The following is a 23720-nucleotide window of genomic DNA, read 5'->3' as shown; positions in this document are numbered from 1 at the left end:
AGGTCCACGATAAATGGCAACCAGCTCTGCAGTTAATACATTGCTGCCATCAGGTAAGGAATTCTGTTCACAATATGGCTGCCTTGAACGTAGACAAAGCCAACACAACCATCAGCCATCGGTGTAAACCACTTCAGAGCCGCAGAACATGTCAATAATCGAGAGGAAGTGAAAGAGAGCTGCAGGGTTAACGGAGTCCTTACGGCCACCTGAAAGGTCCAGACAAAGCTGCGGCCGATGTGTATACCATGGAGGCGTACGTGAATGGACTGCAAGTAGAGGTGGTAAAGGGAAGGATTCCAGTTTGGAGAGAAGGGACCACACACGAACCACAATCATTAGCCCTGACCTGGGCTGCCGATGCAGGAGATGAACCACCATGGGTGGGGAAAGGAGACAGTGATTTGGATCTGCAGGAGAACTATGAGTGTGTGGAATGTAACTGGCCAGCAGTTGTGCATACTTAATCTGAAATGGAGGTACTCTGGCCTCCACAAGGACATTGGTCACTGGACTCGTCCTGAAAGCTCCTGTCGCTAAGTGTAGGCCACAGTGGAGCACCGGGTCGAGTAAATGCAACGCTGAGGGCGCCTCCAAACCATAAACCAGATTCCAAAAGTAAGGGTGGGATTGACTGAGGGCTCTGTAGAGCTGCAGCAGCATAGAGCTATCAGCACCCCAGTTGGTGTTACTCAGGCAGTGGAGAGTATTGAAGTGCCGCCAGCACTTCCACTTAAGCTGATGAAGTTGAGAATGAAAAGTCGATCAGGTGTCGAAAACCACTCCTAAGAATCGATATGGCTTCACTACAGTTACTGGATCGTCATGAAGGTAAAGTTCTGGTTGCGGATGAGCGGTACGATGCCAACAGAAGTGCATGTCACATGACTTAGCGGCCGAAAACTGGAAACTGTGGGCTAGATACCATGACTGTATCTTCTGAATTGCTCCCTGTAGGTGCCACTCAGCAACACCCGTACTGGTGGAGCAGTACGAAATGCAGAAGTCGTCTGCATACGGAGAAGGTGAGATGGACGACTCAACACCTGCTGCTAGACAATTAATGGTCACCAAAAGCAGAGAAACAATACATCGCCTTGAGGGAGCCCATTCTCCTGGATATGGAGCGAACTATGAGAGAGACTAACTCTGACACCGAAAGTTCCAAGTGACAGGAAATTCTGGATAAAAATCGAGAACATGCCTCGGAGACCCCCCTCGTATAATGTGGCAAGGATATGATGTCGCCAGGTGGCGTTGTATACTTTTCGTAAATCAAAAAAGTCGGCAACCAGGTGTTGGCAGCTGGGAAAGGCTTTTCAGATGGTAGGCTCAAGTGACAAGATTATCAGTGGTAGAGCAACCCTAGTGGAAGCCGCCCTGACATGAAGCCAGTAGGCCACTTGACTCCAGGACCCAACCCAACTGCTGACACACCATACATTCCAGCAGCATACAAATAACGTTGGTGAGGCTGATGGGGCGACAGCTATCCACATCAAGTGGGTTTTTAATGGGTTTGAGCACTGGAATGATGGTGCTCTCCCGCCATTGCAATATAAAGATGCCATCGGACCAGATTCTGTTGAAGACAAGGAGATGACGCTTGTAGTCAGATGAGAGATGTTTAATCATCTGAAAGTGAATCTGATCTGGTCCAGTAGCTGTGTCAGGGTGATGTGCAAGGCACTGAGGATCTCTCACTCTGTAAATGGTGCATTATAGAATTCACTTTGGAGTGTAGTGAACGAGAGGTCTTGTCCTTCCAGCAGCCATTTGAGAATGCGAAAGCCTGTTAGGTAGTTCTCTGATGCAGAGGCCCGAGCATAGTGCTCAGCAAAGTGCTTGGCAATCAATTTTGTGTCGGTAGATAACACGCCTTTTATGTTAACACTGGCAACACCTTTTGGAGTCAGGTACCTGAAAACAAGTTTCATTTTGGCCCAGACTTGGGAAGATGATGTACCGCACCCAATCGTCAAAACATACCTCTCGAAACACTCCTGCTTCCGTTGTTTGATAAGTAGGTGAACATAGGCATGGAGCCATTTGAAGGCTATGAGGTGCACCAGAAAAGGGTGCCACTTATGCTGCTGCAGAGCTAGCCAAAGCTTCTCAATTGCTTCAGTGACTTCCGGCGACCACCAAGGGACTGCCTTTCGCTGGGACACCCTGAAGAGCGAAGGATCGTGTTTTCTGCCACAGAAACTGTTGTTGTAATTACCTGCTCAAGCATCACATCGATGTTGCCGTGTGGGGAAGATTCAATGGTGACAGCAGAGGTGAAAGTTTCCCAGTCCAGCTTGTTTAAAACCCATCTTGGCAGGCGTCCATGGGCCTGACGCCAGGGCAGTGGCAGGAAGATGGGGAAGCGGTCACTACCGCACAGGTCGTCATGTGCTCTCCAGTAGATAGATGCGAGAAGTCCTGGGCTGCCAATTGATAAATCAATGGCCGAATAACTACCATGAGCCACACTGAAATGTGTGGCGGCCCCAGTATTTAAGAGGCAGAGGTCGAACTGAGACAGTAAAGTTTCAACGTCTCTGCCTCAGCCAGTAAGTATGGTGCCTTCGGATTTCTCTCACTGGGTTCCCTGGCTGGGAGAACTTCACTGATTCAGTCTCCGGGACTGAGGATGAGCGTGAAGCCCCATGACCAACTGCTTTTGGGCTCTTCAGCCAATGATGAGTATCATCTTTCCCACTAGCAGAAACCTGGGAAAGCAGAGACCCAAGTGACCCCTTCCTAACAAGAGGATCCAAAGAAGACTTACATTTCTCCAGCTCAGAAGTGGGTACCGATATCCAGAAAAGTTGTGTGTGTGCGTGCGCATGTGTGTGTGCATGCATGTGTGGCAGGGGGGGGGGGGTTGCTCCCATAGTAGGTAGTGTGGGACCAACAGGGAGGGAAGTGCCCCGCACCATCAAGGGGGCAGGTGTAGCCATCTGGTTCCGAGAGGCGACAACTGTTCTCATAGTGGCTGTGTAAGAGGTCACAGCTAAAGGATGTAGGTGCTCAAATTTCCTCTTAGCCTCAGTCATCCAGGGTCTTATATTCCACGAATCTCCTCTCTTCTTGTAAAATCCTCGCGATCTAGGTGAATAATGCTCTCCACAGTTGACACAGATGGGGGGCAGGGCACATGGAGTATTGGGATGTGATGGACATTCACAATATCGACATGTGACACTGGAAGTACAGCAGGCAGACATATGGCCACTTCCAGCACTTAAAGCACTTCATCGGGGGATGTATATACGGCTTGACGTCAAAGCAGTAGACCATCACCTTCACCTTCTCAGGCAATGTAGCACCCTCGAAGGCCAAGATGAAGGCACCAGTGGCAAACTGATTATTCCTCGGACCCCGATGGATGCGGCAGATGAAATGAACACATCGGCGCTCTAAACTGGCATGCATCTCGTTGTCAGACTGCCAAACTAGGTCTACATCTACATTTATACTCCACAAGCCACCCAACGGTGTGTGGCGGAGGGCACTTTACATGCCACTGTCATTACCTCCCTTTTCTGTTCCAGTCCCTGTGGAATGTAATACCCTGGACCAGATTTAAGATCTTATGTAGTGTGATGGAAACAGAAACATCCCCCAATTTGTCACACACGAGTTATACCTGTGATTGGGAAGAGGATGCTGTTTTTATAAGGACTGACCCAGAGCGCATTTTGGACAAACCCTCCACCTTCCTGAACTTGTCATCCAAATGCTCCACAAAGAATTGAGGTTTCATGGACATCAAAGATTCCCCATGAACTCTTGTACATACGAGGTACTGGGGCGAATAAGTTTCACTGCCATCTTTAGCCTGGCGTTCCTGCCATGATGTGGCCAGGGAGGGGGACGATTTGGGCTCATATTTCTTAGCATTGGAGTTAGACTTTTCCCACTGAGAGACTGCTGGCAGCGAACGACCAGCATGAGATGACATACTACACATCATGGTGTGTCATCTGCCCTGGTGCTACCAACCCAATGCCACACACTCCGAACAGGGGCCCTCCCCACAGGTGCCACCCAGCCTCAGCAAGGATCACCTGGCAGGATGGCCATTGCTGGGAGTCCCGATGCCCTAGGGAGATGGCCATCATGGCGTATGTGGGGAGATAATGGCGCAGACATCAGCAGAGTGATCCCTGTGTCGTCGGGGGATGCTGCAACCAACAGGGTACACACACACTGGACTAGATACCGTGCTGGATATGAGGTGCAAAGAAGTCCATGGTCACCATAGGCACAGAAAGTGACGCTGCATGGTGGAAACGCACACAGGAGGGTGTCACCGAAGATATGCAGAATGGGCAGGACTGCAATGCGATGACGAAAAAGTGTGTTAAAGATCTCAATGCATGATGGACACGATGCATCATGTAAGGCACCCTTCCCCACTTGGCTCGCTCTTCAGGAAAATTTAGAAAGATGGTCAAACCAGACAGGGGACCATCACAAAGACTAAGACATATGAGACTCCTTTTAGTCACCTCTTACGACAGGCCGGAATACCTCGGGCATATTCTAACCACCGGACTTGCAGAGTTGGGGGGGCAGAAGGGATGGTGTGCTTTAGTCACTGAGCAGCAGAAGTGGGAGAGGAAGTTGCCGAACAAGCTGCGAGAGTCTTCCCTGGCGACATTGAATGATGGAGGGATGTAATTGGTGCAAAGGGAGGTCAAATGAGGAAGGAAAAGGCGAACTGGAACAGCTTGAAGACGGGGAGTCAGGGAGATGGCTTTACTATGAACATCATCCGGTATGAGCAGCTCGACTCCCCAGTAGATGAGCTTGAGGAAAGTCAAATCAGACCAGGAAGAAATGCAAAATCTGAATGCAGTTATGAGGACACAATTTTGTTTCCTGAGAGCAGAATAAAAGTGGATGCTGCAATTCTAAAAGCAGCCGTAAATCCTCTTTGCTGGATTGAAGGCCACGAACATCCATTCAGGGAGGCATGATAAGAAAACAATGAATGGACGTCACCTCAGAGGATGCCGATTGCCATCCTGTCAAGACTCGCTGCTACAGGGCACAGAGCCATGACAATCGTGTTCCATTTAGTCTACAGACGTGTCGGCTTTGTTGTGCAGACAGCTTGCAGAGTTCAATACAGAGAAATGGTTAGTGGCGCAAACCGGAGACACAAAGGCCAGCCAGGCCAAGCTATCATGTGGCGACACCACCAAAGAGGCTCTTTGAATTGGCGAAGCAGAAGACCATTTGCCTTTCTTGGACTTCTTCGGACCTTTCTGGCTATTTGATGAAGACTCAGGCTGTGGTTGGCAGGAAAGTCATACGAGTTCTTCACAGGAGTATTCCTGCTGTCCTTCCTGGCCTGCCGGTTGTGTAACTAGTGACTTCACCCTGTGTGGCCAGAGTTGGATGGCTTGTTGCATAACTGGAAGAAGGAATAGCCATGCTACCGTAACACTGGGCAATTTCACAACCTCAGAGTAGAATTTAAGGTCTCAGGTTTCGATGGAGCAAGATTTGGCAAGAACGGTACTCTAAGTACCAGACAGCAGAAGGCAGGGTTTGAAACTAGCCAGTAACTTTCGAGCGACCAGCTAAGGTACTTTTAGGTAGATCTCCTGGACACCCCACTCATCAAGATACATGAGGCTATGTCAAGAGGAACAGCATGGTGGCCATTTCTGTTTATACGGCGGGGAGGAAGAGAACAATTGCCCTTGTGTGCATCCACACCATAGGTTAAACATTTGGCCAGGTGTCAACAAGACATTCGATTGAAACAATGACACTGGTAGCAGCACATCAGATTCTGAATACATGGTTGGACTGTGATAACTTCATAGCCTGCTTTGATCTTTGACGGAAGCACCAATCTATCAATGGTGAGAGAGAGAGAGAGAGAGAGAGAGAGAGAGAGAGAGAGAGAGGGTGCGCACGTGCATGCACGCTAAGGAGGCACCTACCTTTTTCATCACCAGATTGACGGCAATGGCACCCTCGTCAGAGTGGTATGTTTGGATTTCAGCCTTGATCAGACCATCCAGCAGCCTACTGTAAACACCAACACTGAAAGAGTTCAGAGTTCTATGGCCTCAACAGAAACAGGATGTCGTCGAGAAGCAAAGCAGCCAGCAGTCGTCATGCTTGAGAATCAGAAGCAGTTTCCAAAAGCAAAGTGCTATTCCGCAAAATGAGAGCAGGACATCACAGGGCTTGCAATTGCATCAAGACCTTTCTGAATTAGAAACAAATTTACTGTTGTGAAGGACTGACCGTCTTCAGCAAGTGAAACCACGAAGAGTAGACAACATTCCATTATAACTACTGATAGCCTGATAGACAGGCAAAATACCCTCAGATTTCAAGAAGAATACAATAATTCCAATCACAAATAAAGCTGGTGTTTGAAAATTGCCAAGCTATCTGTTTAATAAGTCACAGCTGCAAAATATTAACACGAATTCCTTACAGATGAATGGAAAAACTGGTAGAAGCTAACCTCAGGTAAGATCAGTTTGGATTCCATACAAATGTTGGAACATGCGAGGCAATACTGAACCTACGACTTATCCAAATCTGCATCACCTGCATCTACATGGATCACGTGTAAGTGCCTGGCAGAGAGTTCATTGAACTTAGAAGATAGATTTATGAAAGGCAAACCAGCATTTGTAGACTTAGAGAAAACTTTTGACAATGTTGACTAACACTGTCTGTCAAATTTTGAAGGTGGCAGGGGTCAAATACAGGGAACAAAAAGGTATTTACAATTTGTACAGAAACCAGATGGCAGTTATAAGTCAAGTGGCATGAAAGGGAAGCAATGGTTGGGAAGGGAGTGGGACAGAGTTGTAGCCTATTCGTGATGCTATTCGATCAGCATATTAAGCAAGCAGGAAAGGAAACAAAATACAAATTAGGAGTAGGAATTAAAATCCATGGATAAGAAACAAAAACTTCGATGTCTGCTCCTCACTAAGGGAACCAATCCACACAGCTAAGTCAGTCATCAGGATAAGCTCGACACAGCTCAACCGTTCCTGCTGCTGCCGGAAATGAATTACTCTAGACTAAAGCATTTCCATAATTTTTCTTTTTTCATCATAAAGCAGCCTACTGTCATTCGAATATTAAAAAGGGTACCAGCAAGGCTGATATGTACCTGCAAACAAAGTAAAATTTAATTATTTTTGAAAGACTGCCACTCATATGTAGCAGAGTACAGATACAGATGTATAAACAGAATGAAGATTAATCATGGGTATGTACATGCACCAGGTGGCTGCAACACAAACAATACAGGAAAGGCAAGTATTTTACATTGAACACTAACAATAACACCTTGTTTTGTTACAGATTTTACCAAATGCATATCTTCATATATGCTGAGTAGCTTAAGAGTCATGGGTAGGCATAGGATGTGGTTAAGCACCAAGTCTTATGCATTGTAATTGTCTCAGTAAAGTTCTCATAGCAATAGACCCTGCTGCCTTCAAACTGGTGATCACCTGACTCACAGTAGTATGTTGAACACCCCACATAGCCCTTTTCTAGGTCCCATTTCTTCATCGAACACTTGTGGTCACCTTTACATTTATTTCTTTGTGATAGTGAGTATCTGCCCTAAATGCGATTCATGTCAAAAACCCAAAATCTTGTGTAATCTCCGACAGATGATGACAGTTCTTCCAATAACTAATCTTACATTCAATGTTTGGTCCACTTACTGTGTACTGCCATATTCAATTCTTATTTGTCTGCAGCACATAGCAGAGCACAGCCACAGTTGCACTGCATTTTGGAAATACTGTCACCCTCAGTTCAATGTCGGTTGCCTGGAAACACAATGCCATATTCTGTACTCATTAGTATGCAAGCAACTGTTCAGGTACTGTGTCTACAGCACTAGTACCTTTGAGGAAAGAGAGATCTAGTTATGTCATAGGCTATTCCACAGTACTGCCACATTTATGCTTTAGAAACTGAATTGTGTGGACATAACGAAGAAAACTGTGGTATCCGTAAAAAGCAAAGCATGCAACACCCTAGACATCTGCATGTCAATCACTGCAAAACACAAATGAAGACAGGCACTGTGGCAATGTTCTTTAGACAAGATTGCTCTGGCAGTACCTAATCATACAGCAATATACATAAATCCATGCTTTGTGAAAATAAGCCACTTGCCACTTCAGTAATATGCCTCATATTTTCATAAAAATCTGTTTGATAAGTCGATTTGGACATTGTGTTGCATTGTTTATGCATGATAACTTGTTCACACAGGTGTAGTGAAAAAAGGAATTTCATTCAGGGAACAAATTTCCTCAGAAGTGGAGGATGTGCATCATATTGGGGCTGAAGAAGAACAGTGGTAACCTATCTTAAGCTGTCAGCTATCTTACAGTAAAGCTGTTCACACTGTTGAGCTGTTGTACAGCAACTTCATGCATGGTAACCACATGAGACAAAATTACCTACCACCTACTAGAACAGTAAATGCATTAACATTGGTAAGAGTGCTGTAATATCACAATGGGGCTCCACAGCTCGTAGGTTTGATGCTACTATCATACTTACTTTTATATTTTTGTTGATGACAGCATGTGTTGGCATATATGACTGAAAATAATGGTTAAGAAAGCTGAATTTAAATCTTATACTGGTTAATAGCTGTAAAATTAATATAAAAAAACAAATGACGCATAATGTCCCTAGTAAGTTGTTTCTTAAATTTATTGTAAATTAAATGCACCTGTGGCAAGCTGTCCATCTAATGTTCATGGTGCAATGAAAAGTATCTTACTGATTTTCCTTAGAGGAAAAGAGAAGGAAAATTCATTGTGTAGTAGGATCTGAACCACAAACCTCATCTGTTATACTAAATGAGGTGTAATCTTTTAAACAGATTTAAATTTGTCGATACATGTGCAACAAATGCCACCATGAGAAATGGTTTCTGGATGGGATACCCAGCACTTTAAATAACAGCAGCCGCAGTCTGTTTTCCTATACCCTAGTCGGACTGTTTGCTAGCTCTGCTATCCATTTCTCTTCAACATAAGCTGTTAACCTCTAGCAAAGTTGATACCTTTTTGGATTGTTCATAAGCTCACAGAATTTCTGCCATACAACACATTTATCACATTGCCCAGGAATTTATGTTGTGTACATGTTACTGCTTTTCCTTTGGCATAGATATTCCGATTCCACTCATCTCAGTATTATATATTCTTGCCATAGCTTGCATACAGAAAATCAGACATTTAATATTTGTTTTGTGTATTCTTTCACCCTTTGCCTCTGCAATGTCATTGCTTTCTCATCAACAACAAGTTTCCACCATCCCATAGCATTGAGCACAACTTTAACTGCAACATGGCTGTGTCTAGTCATAAGAAATAGTTCATTCCTACTACTGCTTGGTATGTGCTTCATATTGCTGACTAATACATTTTTTCTTCAAGGTGGTAGCTGGAATACAATTGCTACATGACACTGTAATTAGACAGGTATGTCATTCTGCCTGCAAAGGAGCTCATAGGTGTACTGCACACCTTGAGGAGAAGTTGAGGGGCAGAGAGAAAGGGCAAGGACGAGACAGGCAGAGAGAGTAGGTGACAAGATGGAAAAATAGTGGGCGAGGGGGAGACAAAAAAAGTGGCAAATGAGGAGATGGAATGAACGTGGGAGGAGAAGATGGACTAACAGATTGGAATAAATACCTACCCCAGCAATGCCATGAACTCAGCTGGTTACTAATATACTGCTGATCTCTAGAAAACTCACAATCTATGGTTATTTCAATTAGCTTTCAACTAGGGGATAACTTTTCTCAATCTACATGCAATATTAGTGATGTAAATGCTTGCAATATTCTCAAGATCATCCCACACCAAATTTAGTCTGGGATCCTCACTGATACAATCACTGTGACGAGATACTCCCAACAGACCTTCAAGAAAATAACAAAGAATATTCGAATTAATACAGCTTGTGCAAATCTGTAATACAAAGATATAATTTCCTGATCAGCTTTTCTAACCCACATTCCCATGATTCCACCTTGTGGTACATTTGCTCTTTGCAGAGACACTAACAGCTCTCTGCTACACTGTTACTTCACAGCACAGCACAGCACAGCACTGAACAGCACAGCACTGACTGACCATCGTCTGGTGACCCAAGTTTGCCTCACGTTGCAGTGTTGTGCTTTTCCTATCCACACACCTTTTATCACTCGTCTTCAGCCTTCACCCGCCTATTGTTGCCCGCATTTATCAACTTAACTTCTTCTCACACTCACAGCTTTAGTGCAAACGAGTTGAGGCATTTGACACCAATTTCTGGGCAATGTATTATTGTTCTGGTAATCTCTGACTTCTCCTCCTCTCCAATCAACAGTAGTGTCTTGCACTGGACCCAAGATAACATCCAAGATTTTCAGCCTGCAAAAATTATTTTGCATTGACTGCCTGTGTGACAATCAAGGACCTGGTTCTAGAAAGCAACAGGGTAATTTAATTGAACTTTATTTAGAATTACTTTAGGACTGCCAACTAAAAATGAAATAGTGTGGTGATACGTGCAAAGACTGCAGAGCATACATTCAGTCTATCCCAAGGGATATACCTTCACCACACTGCCAATATATTTCCCAAGTGCAGTACAGTTCAGTTTTAGGCAGCTCGCTGTCCTTTGGAAGCATTCACTGCACTATGGTATTTTGTTTGCATTCATTTCATATACTTCTAGTTGCAATGTTACCTGTCATTACTGTTATCAGTTGTGGACTGTGCAGTGGTTAATGCTAAAAGCCACTTCACCAAATGTTATTCAGTGGATATATCAATACATTTCTAGCATTTTTAGACTTAGAGAAAGCTTTTGACAATGTTGACTGGAATACTCTCTTTCAAATTCTGAAGGTGGTACAGGGAGCGAAAGGCTATTTACAATTTGTACAGAAAGCAGATGGCAGTTATAAGAGTCGAGGGGTATGAAAGGCAAGCAGTGGTTGGGAAGGCAGTGAGACAAGGTTGTAGCCTCTCCTTGATGCTATTCAATCTGTATATTGAGCAAGCAGTAAAGGAAACAAAAGAGATGTTCAGAGTAGGTATTAAAATCCATGGAGAAGAAATAAAAACTTTGAGGTTCACCGATAACATTGTAAGCAAAGGACCTGGAAGAGCAGTTGAATGAAATGGACAGTGTCTTGAAAGGAGGGTATAAGATGAACATCAACAAAAGCAAAACAAGGATAATGGAATGGAGTCGAATTAAGTCAGGTGATGCTGAGGGAATTAGATTAGGAAATGAGACACTTAAAGTAGTAAAGGAGTTTTGCTATTTGGGGAGCAAAATAACTGATGAAGGTCAAAGTAGAGCGGATATAAAATGTAGACTGGCAATAGCAATGAAAGCGTTTCTGAAGAGAAATTTGTTAACATCGAGTATAGATGTAAGTGTCAGGAAGTCGTTTCTGAAAGTATTTGTATGGAGTGTAGCCATGTATGGAAGCGAAACATGGACGATAAATAGTTTAGACAAGAAGAGAATAGAAGTTTTCGAAATGTGGTGCTACAGAATAACGCTTAAGATTAGATGGGTAGATCACATAACTAATGAGGAGGTGTTGAATACAATTGGGGAGAAGAGGAGTCTGTGGCACAACTTGGCCAGAAGGAGGGATAGGTTGGTAGAACATGTTCTGAGGCATTAAGGGATCACCAATTTAGTACTGGAGGGCAGCGTGGAGGGTAAAAATCGTAAAGGGAGACCAAGAGATGAATACACTAAGCAGATTCAGAAGGATGTAGGCTGCAGTAGGTACTGGGAGATGAAGCTTGCACAGGATAGAGTAGCATGGAGAGCTGCATCAAACCAGTCTCAGGACTGAAGACCACAACAACAACATATCAATATCACTCTTGTTCAAGGCATTGCAACATTAAATCAGTTGAGAGAAATGGTTTGTGCATGATCTGCCTACATCATCAACTCCTTTTGTTGATAGTGCTCTCAAATGTACTGTTGTTGATGAGAAACTTACGCTAAAATAAAAAGAGGAAATTATTGGCTTCAGCATCCGTAAGTGAAAGTAAGTGAAAAATTTGAAAAGATAGAGCATATAAATCCAATACCTCTCAATAACAATAACAAAAACATACAGGCATAAAATAATTAGGCTGATAACTTCTCACTGGCACTTCAACCCAACAGAATTGATATGGGCCTAAATTGAAGATTATGTTGCAAAACATTGATGAAACAAGTAAAAAAGGTACACTGTCCAGTTGGGGAACTCAGTAATGAAGCTGTTAAGAAAATTACCACAGAATGTGTGGTGTATTTACCTGCAGAACAGATTGTATTTTCATTACTAAGAAGGCTTTTATTGGCAACTACAATCAAATTAAGTGCACCTCAGGAATTCAGCACTAGTGACACTAACAAAATCTTAATATTTTGAATCATAATTGTTGTAATTAGAAGGTAGTGAATGATGTTATCACTATTCTTCTTACTTTCATACTTAAATTTCCATACTTCTACCAAAATGGGTACCTTTCTTGCTACAAAGATTTGTAATGTTTGATCAGAGAATGTAATGTCATGTTAACCATAAATGCTGTGCTGTGTTTCTCTCAACAAAACAGATGACTGATACCTTATCACATGAGCATAGCATCACACATAATGTTTAATTTAAATTAATCTTATGTTAGACATCTCTGACAGAGTTTGGAGCTGTTGAAAATAAGATATATTCTAAGTATTTTGTTAACCCAATATGGTCATTTAAACTCAGTAACGAAGTTTCCCTATGAGTCAAATTTTCAGGAACATTAGATAATGGATTTTCGAAAATATTCTGCATATAAAACTACAAATTAATTGCCACAAACAAATCTAAAATGAGAATGTAGTGCAACTCCTCCAGAACCCACTTCCACCTTTGTACACTGATTAGTATGCAAATTAGAGTGTGTTCAATGAAACGTCAGATCATACAAACAGTCAAGGAAGAGTGAGGCAACTGCATTTTGCATCTCCATGTGTTCCTTCTCTAGTGTCAATATTAAAGTACTTTTGGGGACAGTATAGATCACAAGCCTCAGTTTTAATTTTACTGTAGATTGTGATTTTACACACGATCATTTTCATAATTTCAATGTTATTGATCTACTAATGTTCTAGTGCTTTAAATTCAGCTGTAGCTTGTACCCATGTGTCAACAGTTCTCAACCTATTTCCTCAGGTAATGCTCTACAGACCAACTTTCATCCATGCTATGGACAACCATTTTAGCTCTGGAATTTACTATGACAGTGGCAAGCACAGATTTTCCCATTCAATGTATCACTGTTAATTTATCAAGTATTATGTTGAACACACTTTAACAATGATGACGATGTTGTTCAACACCCTCACAGCGCTGTTCAATCATTGTCTGTGAGTACTGTGATCTTTAAGAAATGGGTTCCTTATTCTCTCATAATAAATGTTTGATTGGAGTCCATATCCCTGCCTATTAATATCCGATTCTTTGTACACCTACATTTACACCAGACTAGTCATCCAATGGTGCATGAAAGAGGGTACAACTGGTACCACTACATCCATTACTTCACTCTTTCCTACTCCATATCAAGGTGGTGGTTGGGGAGAACAATTGCCAGGAAGCATCTATATTAGCTCTAATGCCTCCTATTTTGTTGCCACACTGATTTTGCAAGATATATATTGGAATGAATAGTACATTGTCCAACTCTTGCTGTGTACTGAATTACACTATATCCTCCTCAAAAAAGGACTTCTTTATCTACTAGTTTAGAGTTGCAAGTGCGTGATGAGGTTCCATTATTGACTATGTAACTTACATCAAAATTAACTACACTCTATTTAAAGTTCCTATTTGATATGTGTAATAGTAGCATTTTTCCCCAAGTGAGATGGAAACATCTGACTAGTACACTACCTGATGTCTTAACACTTATCCTATCATCCTGTCCCTTCTTTTAGTCAGCATTTTCTGTACATTTCTTTCCTTAACAGTTCTACTGAGGACTCCATATTCCTTGTAAGTTCACTTAATTTTCAGTGGCATTCTCTGATCCCACATGTGAAATGTTTCATTTCCCTTCTCCATTTTCCAATTATGTCTACCCAGTAAAAATTCCAATATTCACCACAACTGATCTTAGTGCACAGAGCTGGATACTGTTACAAAGAATAGATTTCTACTAAGTGTTACAAATTTTTGTAAACAGCATTAAATTTGACTGTTTGCTTTCCCGGCAAAGACTGTTTAAGGTTTATTGGGTCTCCAGCCGGGTGGTAGCATTGACATCTTGCGATGTTTTTGACAAGAAAGGAGATTAATGACATCAGAGCCATGATCAATTTGGCTGGAAAAGAACTGGACGCTGCCACAATCGCAGTCCTCAAGAAAGAACTGAATTTTGCCCCTATCCCCAGAACAAACCTGAAACGAGACATTATAGTGGTGTGGAAGAAGAAGTAAGGGCTTCCAAAGGAGGAAGCAGAGGAAGTCAGGTGGGAAACTTCCAGAATAATCGACAGATCTCACTTGCCAACAAATAATGTATCTGCGGAAGAACGAGCAGCTCTCCGGTCCCTTAGAGATGACAGTGAAGTAACGATCCGAGCAGCAGATAAAGGGAACGCTACAGTGCTATTAAGCACTGCCGAGTACCGGTAGAAAATAAACCCACTGCCACAACACGAGGCCTATAAGAGGCTGAAGAAGGATCCAACCCCGACGATGAATAGAAAGATGATAACTCTGCTGAAGAAATCTGGCTTACCTGAGCCAATGAAGAAGTGGCTGTACCCTAGAGTGCCAGCAATACCACACCTCTATGGACTCCCTAAGATCCATAAGGAAGGGGTACCTCTCGACCGATTGCAGACTCCAACTCTCACAGTTAAGGACTTGCTAAATGGCTAGCAACACTGCTCCAACCCCTTGTGGGACACTGCAGCCACCATGTGAGGTACTCAGCCAAATTCGTAAAAATACTCAGGGACATGCTACTACAAATCGAGGACCTACTCGTGAGCTTCAACATGACGTCGCTTTTCACGAAAGTGTCCTTCAAGACTCCTTGACACTTTTAGCCCAGCACAACCACAAAGTCAGCCTCTTCGAACAAGCACTAACAACCCACTTTCAGCACCACAGGGAATTCATCGAACAGATTGACAATGTGGCCATGGGCTTTCCACTGACTCCTGTGTATTCAAACCTCTATATCGAACATTTCGAGGAGGTGGCCCTTCAAAGGTCCAGATAGAAACCAAAGCACTTCTTCCGCTATGTCGACGACACTTTTGTTATATGTGGACATGGAAAACTGGTGCTAGATGACTTTCAGGAACACCTCAACAGCATCCATCCAAACACCAAATTTATAACGGAAATGGAGGAAACTGGATGCCTCCCCTTCCTTGATATTTTAATTAAGAGGAAGGCAGATGGTTCACTAGGCCATGCAGTACATAGGAAGAAGACACACACAGACCTATACCTTCATGCAACTAGCTGCCACCATCCAGCACAAAGACAAACCATACTAAAATGGCTCTGAGCACTATGGAACTTAACTGCTGTGGTCATCAGTCCCCTAGAACTTAGAACTACTTAAACATAACTAACCTAAGGACATCACACACATCCATGCCTGAGGCAGGATTCAAACCTGCGACCGTAGCGGTCGTGCGGTTCCAGACTGCAGCGCCTAGAACCCTCGGCCACAAAGGCCGGCTAAACAGTACTTACTGTGCTGGTAAATAGGGCGCATGTCATCTGCAACTAAGACAGCCAACCATCCGAGCTGCAACACCTGAGGGAAGTCTTCCTCCAAAATTGCTACAGTGAAACGCAGATCAACAGGGCACTTAAAAGGAAGAAGGAAGCAGTGAGAACCCCAGATTATGATGAAGTAGAAGGAGACAAACGACTCACTTTCCTTCCATACACGGTTACGCTCTCAGCCAAAATTGCACTATTTCTGGGCAAATATAATATCAAAACCGTTCTCCAACCACCACCAAAGTCAGGGAGCTCCTAGGTACTGCCAAAGACCTGCCGATCCTTAACACATCAGGAGTATAAAGCATACCATGCAAATGCGTAAAACAATACATTGGGCAAACACAGCACTGTGCATCTAAACGCTGTGAAGAACATATCAGATGTGTGCGACTAGGCCACACAGAACAATCAGCCGAAGGAAAATAACAGCATAACTGTAAAACACACCTTCAACTTCGAAAACACATGGGTACAGTGCCGAGCATCTGGCTTCTGGGAAAGCATTATCGAAGAATCCATAGAAGTAAGGATTCGCAACAATCTGATCAACAGAGATGAGGGATCTCAACTCGGCGCAGCGTGGAATTCTGCGATAGCGGCAGTCCATTGGGAGCTTACCCGTCAATGTCCTCCGCCATAGACAGAATGCTTACACCGAGAACCAAACATGGCTGCCAAGGGCGACTATTATCACCATCACCGTGTGCACGCCACTGGTCCACCGCGGCTACCCAAGGTCTAGTGGATGGGGGTGACCGCACATATAAATAACCCGCTCTCCACCAATCTCGACACTTCCCCAGAAGATGGTCAGTATGACAATTCCTGAAACGTTGCGAGATATCAACACTACCATGCAGCTGAAGACCTGAGAAACCTTCATCAGCATTAAATTTAGTACACTATGGTGATAGTTAATTAAATGAATATGGAATTTCACATGCTATCACTGTAATGTGCTAAATTTAATACTGTTTACAAGAATTCTTGCTATCACAATGTTTTCTCTTTGCAAGCAGTTTGGGATAAGCAATGTACCATTACACTGTACATTTATGTCATGCATACTGGATAAACCCATTGTCTTTACATAGAGCAAACAGAATTCCAGTAATGCAGTATGTTTTTCATTAAATACTTCAGAGAAAAGAAATAGTATGACAAATACCATACTTATCTGATAACATACTGCTTACAGTTCATTGCTTTACCTCTTACATCTTTTCTATTACAGAACTGTGACACAGACAAATTGACAGCTGCTGCAAAGAAGTCTTCTTTGGTACATTTGTTCCAAGAACGAATGTGAGACATTTAATATTTAGATGTGTTACAGTTAATAAACTTATGTTTCCTACAAGTTTCATTCAAATACCATTACACACAACAGAACAATATACCTACAGTCAGCTGAAATACTATAAAAATTCTGGAGAAGTGCTCATATGCTAGCTTTTAATGATTCATCATTTATGATCACTGGAATTTACTGCACCCAATGCATTTCATGATATTCATACAGTACTTCATGCACAATGCATCACCGATGTGAAAACTTACATCATGCTCAATGCCATCTAAATCCCGTTTCAGTTCTAGGTCTTGCTTTATACGAAGACTAGGCATTACAATCCTTGGTGGATCTTGAAGAAACTGAAAAAAGAAAGAATGGCATATTCAAAGCTTCTGTTCTTGTGCTTGTGTTACACATCTAGTGGGGCTAAAAAGCTATTGGTCACATGTATCCACTTACTGGCATTAGGTAACAAGAATATGTGTCACATTAAATTAGATTTACTTTCATTCCAATTGATTCATACTGAGGTGGTCCTACAGGATGTAGGAAATGTCAGAAAAACATGACGAACATATGAAATCAAAGTTTTGGTTTACCTTGGAGGTAGACACATCAGATATCAACCCCCTGCCTCCCCCTCCCCCCCCCCTCTCTCTCTGTCTCTCTCTCTCTCTCTCTCTCTCTCTCTCTCTCTCTCTCTCTCTGAATGTGCCAAGGTGCAGGCTCCAATAAGAACATTTGATTTTATGATGATCTCAGCTCCCTATTTTCTGACCTATGTTATTCAGTGGAAGATGATACGGTACCTATGCAAAGCCAATGAGGGCACTATGGTCAAGAAGAAACTAGAAACTAAGTAACTAGCAGGTTATATGCAGAATGCATTTTTTAGGTCAGAAAACCACCTGTAAAGACAATAAGCAGGTAAATGCAGATCTAAGTGTAGGTCACCAAATTTTGGTACTGAGGAAAATACATGTCTAATGTCACAAAAACTAATGCAAACCTGAAGTAAAAGTAAAGCTTTCAACAACCTGGAGTTAGTTATTAACACCTTAGTGCTCTGTTAGACATTGTCTTACTGGGTGTGGTACACCACTGGCTTCCTCCAACTTTTGAACTCACTGACACAGTAAGTTACATGAGGACCTAGAGCTTCACAATGGAATGGAAACTGTCATTTTCCACATAGACAATTTCCATGTGAAAAAGTGACAGATGATGCCTGGGATGGAACCCAGAACACTTGAATTTGTAGCCTCACACCCATTCAATAAGCAATCCTCTTACTCTTAGAAAAGTGTATATGCATTCAAGACAAGATCCAGAGTTTCATTAACTAACAGTGGCACTGTACACAACACTGGAAGAAAAACTAGAAATAATTAGCTACAAAATCAGATATTCCATGCCGAGGACCCACTAGAAAGATGCACCACAGAACACAGGCAGTAATACATTATCATGAAAAATCAGCACTGGACAATAAGATAAATCTGCATTTATCTCATTGAATGTTACTGAAATTTGGAATCTGCATGCAGGTAAGTATCAAATGTGAGGAAAAAATAATTCTGAAGTGTCAAATGTGATGTGGAAAAAGTAACTATTTGAGTTCCAACATCCACCCACCATAGTACATTAATGCTTAAGAAATAGTCTGGTAAATATTGTATACAAATCAAAATCCTCTATCATACTGCAGTGACAGGATATATATACTTGTCAGCTACATAATTGAAGATGCATGAATTCAAACAGTGAAAAAGATTTGGAGGAAAATTACATCAATAAAGTACAACATGACATGAGGTTGACCAAATATAGACAACATGAGCCATGCTGTCCATCCATTTCACTGAAGAGATTTAGAGAATCCATGGAAAATGCAGATCTAAATTTTGAGAGGACAAACTGAACTCTTTCATCTCAAAATGATGTCCTGTGACATTAGCACAGCTGTGAAAACAAAAATTCCTGTGAAAATCTATGAAATGTGTTTTCCCAAAATTAGCCTGTGTAACAGTTTAGAAAAACCACACAACAGGAAAATATTTATTCTTTTAGTAATAGACATGCCCAAAACAAATTCTCTAAATACAGAGATTGGAACATGAGCACTGGACTACTGAAGCATCACAGATTGCTACTGTTAAAAACAAACTCTGGAAGACAGGAACATACTTCTGCCTAACAAACCTGGTAAAGTGATCAGACATGACATAACAGCCAATACACCCAGCATGGGGAATGTTGTGGAATACAGTGAGGACCTGCAAATGTTAACATTACATAGTTACATGACAGCAGATATCTGTACAGCAAATTCAAATGAAGCTAAATCCCCTGAATCCCCATGGCCAACCAAAAGTTGAACATATGAGAACCACCAAGACAGCTTATATAAGAAACCTTCCATTAATTTATAAGTAACATCATATCTTGCAAAACATGAAACAAAAAACGAAAACCCCACAACTTCTGAACAAAAATGTTAGAAAAGGGATCAAAGACATCTCTACAGTTGATAGTTGACAATGACGCAGATGGTAGCAAAACAGAATACAGTAACAGAAAAGACATAAATCCAATACTTTGCCTTAGAAATTTTCTCCACTAGAGAACATAAAATGCAATTCACATTTCTTACTACAGCACAGATACTAAAATGACAGATACATAATTGACTAAAGTGGGGACAGGAGGGAGAAGGAAAAACCAAACTTTTTCTACACAATTGGCCACTAGACCTGAAGGGCAGCCATCAGATGAAATAAAACGAGTGAATGTTGCAGGATCACCTCTGGCAATGGAACTGTTATTTTATGGAACAGTGGCGTTTCATGGGAATAGAAAAATGCACAGGTCATTTCAGGTTGTAAGAAGAGGCACAGCAAACATGTTTGGAGCTAAAGACCTAAAGAGCAGATAATTTTGTTCTCCTACATGATTTTGGAAAGAGAACAGTTCCTCTGCATGAATAAAAATTAATCCTACAGTCATTCATCAAGTAAAATTGACTACTCTATTCACCCACTGTTCTGCTGAATGCAATCAGCCAATACAATTTTGAATACCGGGTGATTTAAGCTAATCAGAAACATTCACATAGTGATCTAGTGACTGTCTAATATTAGAGATTTGTCTAACAACAGATGTAAAAATTTATTTTGGCTGCACTGATAAGTTAAACCTGGATTTCTTGCATTTTATGGGCTGCCACCTTAACCATTATGGACACATCCCTGTGACAATAAGAACTTGACTGAAAAGGGTATCTTGCAGATCATCCTCTTCAATTTCCTTCAGATTTACAGTATTTGGAGTTTAGTGCTGGAACATCAATTTCCTAAACCAGCACTAGGCAGTAACCAAACTAAAAAAATTTGACTTTGAAGGTCAGAAGACTTCTGAGTGCTGCCTACTTCAAAACATTTCCTATTTATTAACACAATTGCTGGTAACTGGAAGAATAGCATATAAGTGCCTTAATTAAGAAGTTGCTGGTTCGAATCTCGTAGTAGGAACTACTACTTTTTAAAAACTTCCATGTCTACTAACAAACTGCAAATGTAAGAAATACTAAATTGTAATGGTTTGGTAAAAATTACATATTTTTTCATCATTCAACATAAAACAAAAATTGATACATTCATGCAAGATTTATTTATTTTCAATTTGATGCTCTCCATTTTTGTACCAAAATGTAATTTTTTAACAATACTTGCATTTTATGTAACTTTTAACTAAAAATAACTGTTAGAAAAGTATGACAGCATGAATTAAAATTACCATTTGCTTTACATATGGAATTTAAATAAAATTAAAAGAACTGGTAGCACTTAGTGTGATCAGAACCACCAATTTTATGATTATTATAATATTACCCTATGCACTCAGCTACAGACAACTATGTAATACATTTTTTACACTTGCCAGCACTCACAAATCACCCAATTGCCAAATGCATTTCTTGTTTCTACTTTTATGGAGAACGGTATCATACTGCTTTACCAAATAATTGGCTGGCCACTGACCTTCAAATCCTGAACCTAAGACGAAAATCTATGAGGACACACAAGTGAAATCCCCTTGGCAGCCCTGGAGGCAAGCTTGGTTAGGCTAATTGTTTAAGTAACTGATCCGGAAACTAGGTGTTACAGCCTCAAATTTGAGACCTAGCAACAGTTTTCATCTGTTGGTTTGTATGTGTACCAATGCAGAGTCTCAGAATTGTTATTGATCTTCATATAGATAATGAAGTAATTCTACAGATATACATGCTAGAGCTATTGCTCCTGCTCAAAGACAGCACTTTAAACAATAGTTCACCGTCCCCACCCCAAATGAACCATGGACACTGACGAGGCAGGGTTGCTTGCATGTCAACAACATTGAAAACAGTGTTAGGTGCAAACACAAATAAGTAAGATCTGAGGAGATATAAAACTTAGACATGGATCCTCAAGAGGGGCAAAATACTTTTCAGCAGTTGCAGGAGCAATGGTCTGGATTATCAACTGACCTGGCCTTGTAGCATTAACCAACTTCCTGTGCCAATAATGCAAATGGCTGAAAGCAAAGCGAAACTGTAGCTCTCTGTTTTTCTTCTCAAGAGCATGCAGCTCTACTGCACGAAATTACATTAGGCAAAATATTCAGGAGGTAGAATAGTCCCTCATTCAGATCTCCAGGCAGAGTCTACTCAGGAGGATGTTATCAGTAAAAGCATGCCAGGCAGTCTATATGTCTGAGTGTGGAGTATTACATATCTTAGTAGGATAAGCGTATATCACTAGGGGTAAGATAGATATTGCCCACAGGAAAGTTAAAGAGACCTTTAGAGAAAAGAGAAGCACTTGGATGAATATCAAGAGCTCAGATGGAAAACCAGTTTTAAGTGAAGAAGAGAGCGCAGAAAGGTGGAAGAATTATATAGAGGGTCTATAGAAGGGTGATATACTGGAGGGCAATATCATGGAAATAGAACAGGATGTAGATGAAGATGAAATGGGAGAAATGATACTGCATGACAAATTTGACAAAGCAGTGAGAGACCTGAGTCGAAACAAGGCCCTGAAAGTATACAACATTCCATTACACCAACTGATAGCCGTCGAAAGGCCAGCCCTGACAGACCTCTACCATGTGGTGAGTAGGATGTAGGAGATAAGTGAAATACCCTCAGACATCAAGAAGAATATAATTTCCAATCACAAAGAAAGAAGGTGTTGACAGACGTGAAAATAACCAAACAATTAGTTTGGTAAGTCGTGGGTGCAAAATACTAACACGAATACATTACAGATGAATGGAAAAACTGGTAGAAGCTGACCTTGGGAAAAATCAGTTTGAATTCCATAGACATATTTGAAAACATGAGGCAATACTAACCCTACAACTTGTCTTACAACACAGATTAAGGAAAGACAAACCTATATTTGTAGCATTTGCAGACTTGAAGAATCCTTTTGAAAATGTTAACTTGATTACTCTCTCTCAAATTCTGAATGTTGCAGGGATCAAACACAGGGAACAAAAGGCTATTTACAATTTGTACAGTAACCAGATGGCAGTTATAAAGAGTCAAGTGGCATGAAAGGGAAAGAGCAGTTGGGAAGGGTGTGAGACAGGGTTGTAGCCTATCCCTGATGGTATTGAATCTGTATACTGAGCAAGCAGTGAGGAAAACAAAAGAAATTTCGGAGCAGAAATTAAAATCCGTGGAGAAGAAATAAGGACTTTGAGGTTTGCCGACGACATTTTAATTATGTCAGAGACAGTGAAGTACCTGGAAGAACAGGTAAACAGAAGGAACAGTGTCTTGAAAGGAGAATGTAAGATGAACATCAACAAAAGCAAAATGAAGATAATGGAATGTAGCCGAATAAATCAGTGATGCCGAGAGATTTATATTAGGAAATGAGACACAAAGTAGTATATGAGTTTTCCTATTTGGGGAGCAAAATAACTGATGATGGTCAATGTACACAGGATATAAAATGTAGGGTGGCAATGGCAAGTAAAGCTTTTCTCGAGAAGACAAATTTGTTAACATTGAGTATAGATTTAACAGTTGGGATTTCTTTTCTGTAAGTATTTGTTTGGAGTGTAGTCTTGTATGGAAGTGGACAACATGGATGACAAACAGTTTAAACAAGAAGAGAATAGAAGCAAACATCAAACAATGGAAAATCCAGAATGGAATGTAACAATACCAGAGAAGGAAAGTCGCTACTCATGATACAGCATTGATGTTGAGTCACGATAGGCACAATAAAAAGATTCACACAATTAAGGCTTTCGGCCATTAAGGCCTTTGTCAGCAGTAGACACTCACTCGCACGCAATCTCAGAGAGCTGAGAGCACAGCTTGGCAGCTCCCTGTGTGTGTGTGTGTGTGTGTGTGTGTGTGTGTGTGTGTGTGTGTGTGTGTGTGTGTTGTAAGAGAATAGAAGCTTTTGAAATGTGGTGCTACGGAAGAATGGTGAAGATTAGATAGGTAGATCATGTAACTAATGAGGAGGTACTGAATAGAACCGGGGAGATGAGGAATTTGTGGCACAACTTGACTAGAAGAAGGTATCTGTTGGT

The 23720-nt window shown here is 41.5% G+C and overlaps 1 protein-coding gene across 2 annotated transcripts in view; it reads right to left on the bottom strand.

Moving 5' to 3' along the window:
* LOC126427237 (zinc finger protein 724-like) overlaps positions 1-23720 on the bottom strand; it is a 106989-nt gene that overhangs the window by 71957 nt on the left and 11312 nt on the right. For both annotated transcript variants that reach the window (XM_050089476.1, XM_050089477.1), the window contains one exon: positions 17390-17482. In XM_050089476.1, the coding sequence (XP_049945433.1) occupies positions 17390-17482 (93 nt within the window). The remainder of the gene's footprint in view (positions 1-17389; positions 17483-23720) is intronic.

The sequence above is a fragment of the Schistocerca serialis genome, chromosome 11 (genome assembly GCF_023864345.2).
Source record: "Schistocerca serialis cubense isolate TAMUIC-IGC-003099 chromosome 11, iqSchSeri2.2, whole genome shotgun sequence".
Lineage (NCBI taxonomy): Eukaryota > Metazoa > Arthropoda > Insecta > Orthoptera > Acrididae > Schistocerca > Schistocerca serialis.
Note: the sequence above shows the minus strand (reverse complement) of the source record. Positions and strands in the feature narration are given on the sequence as shown.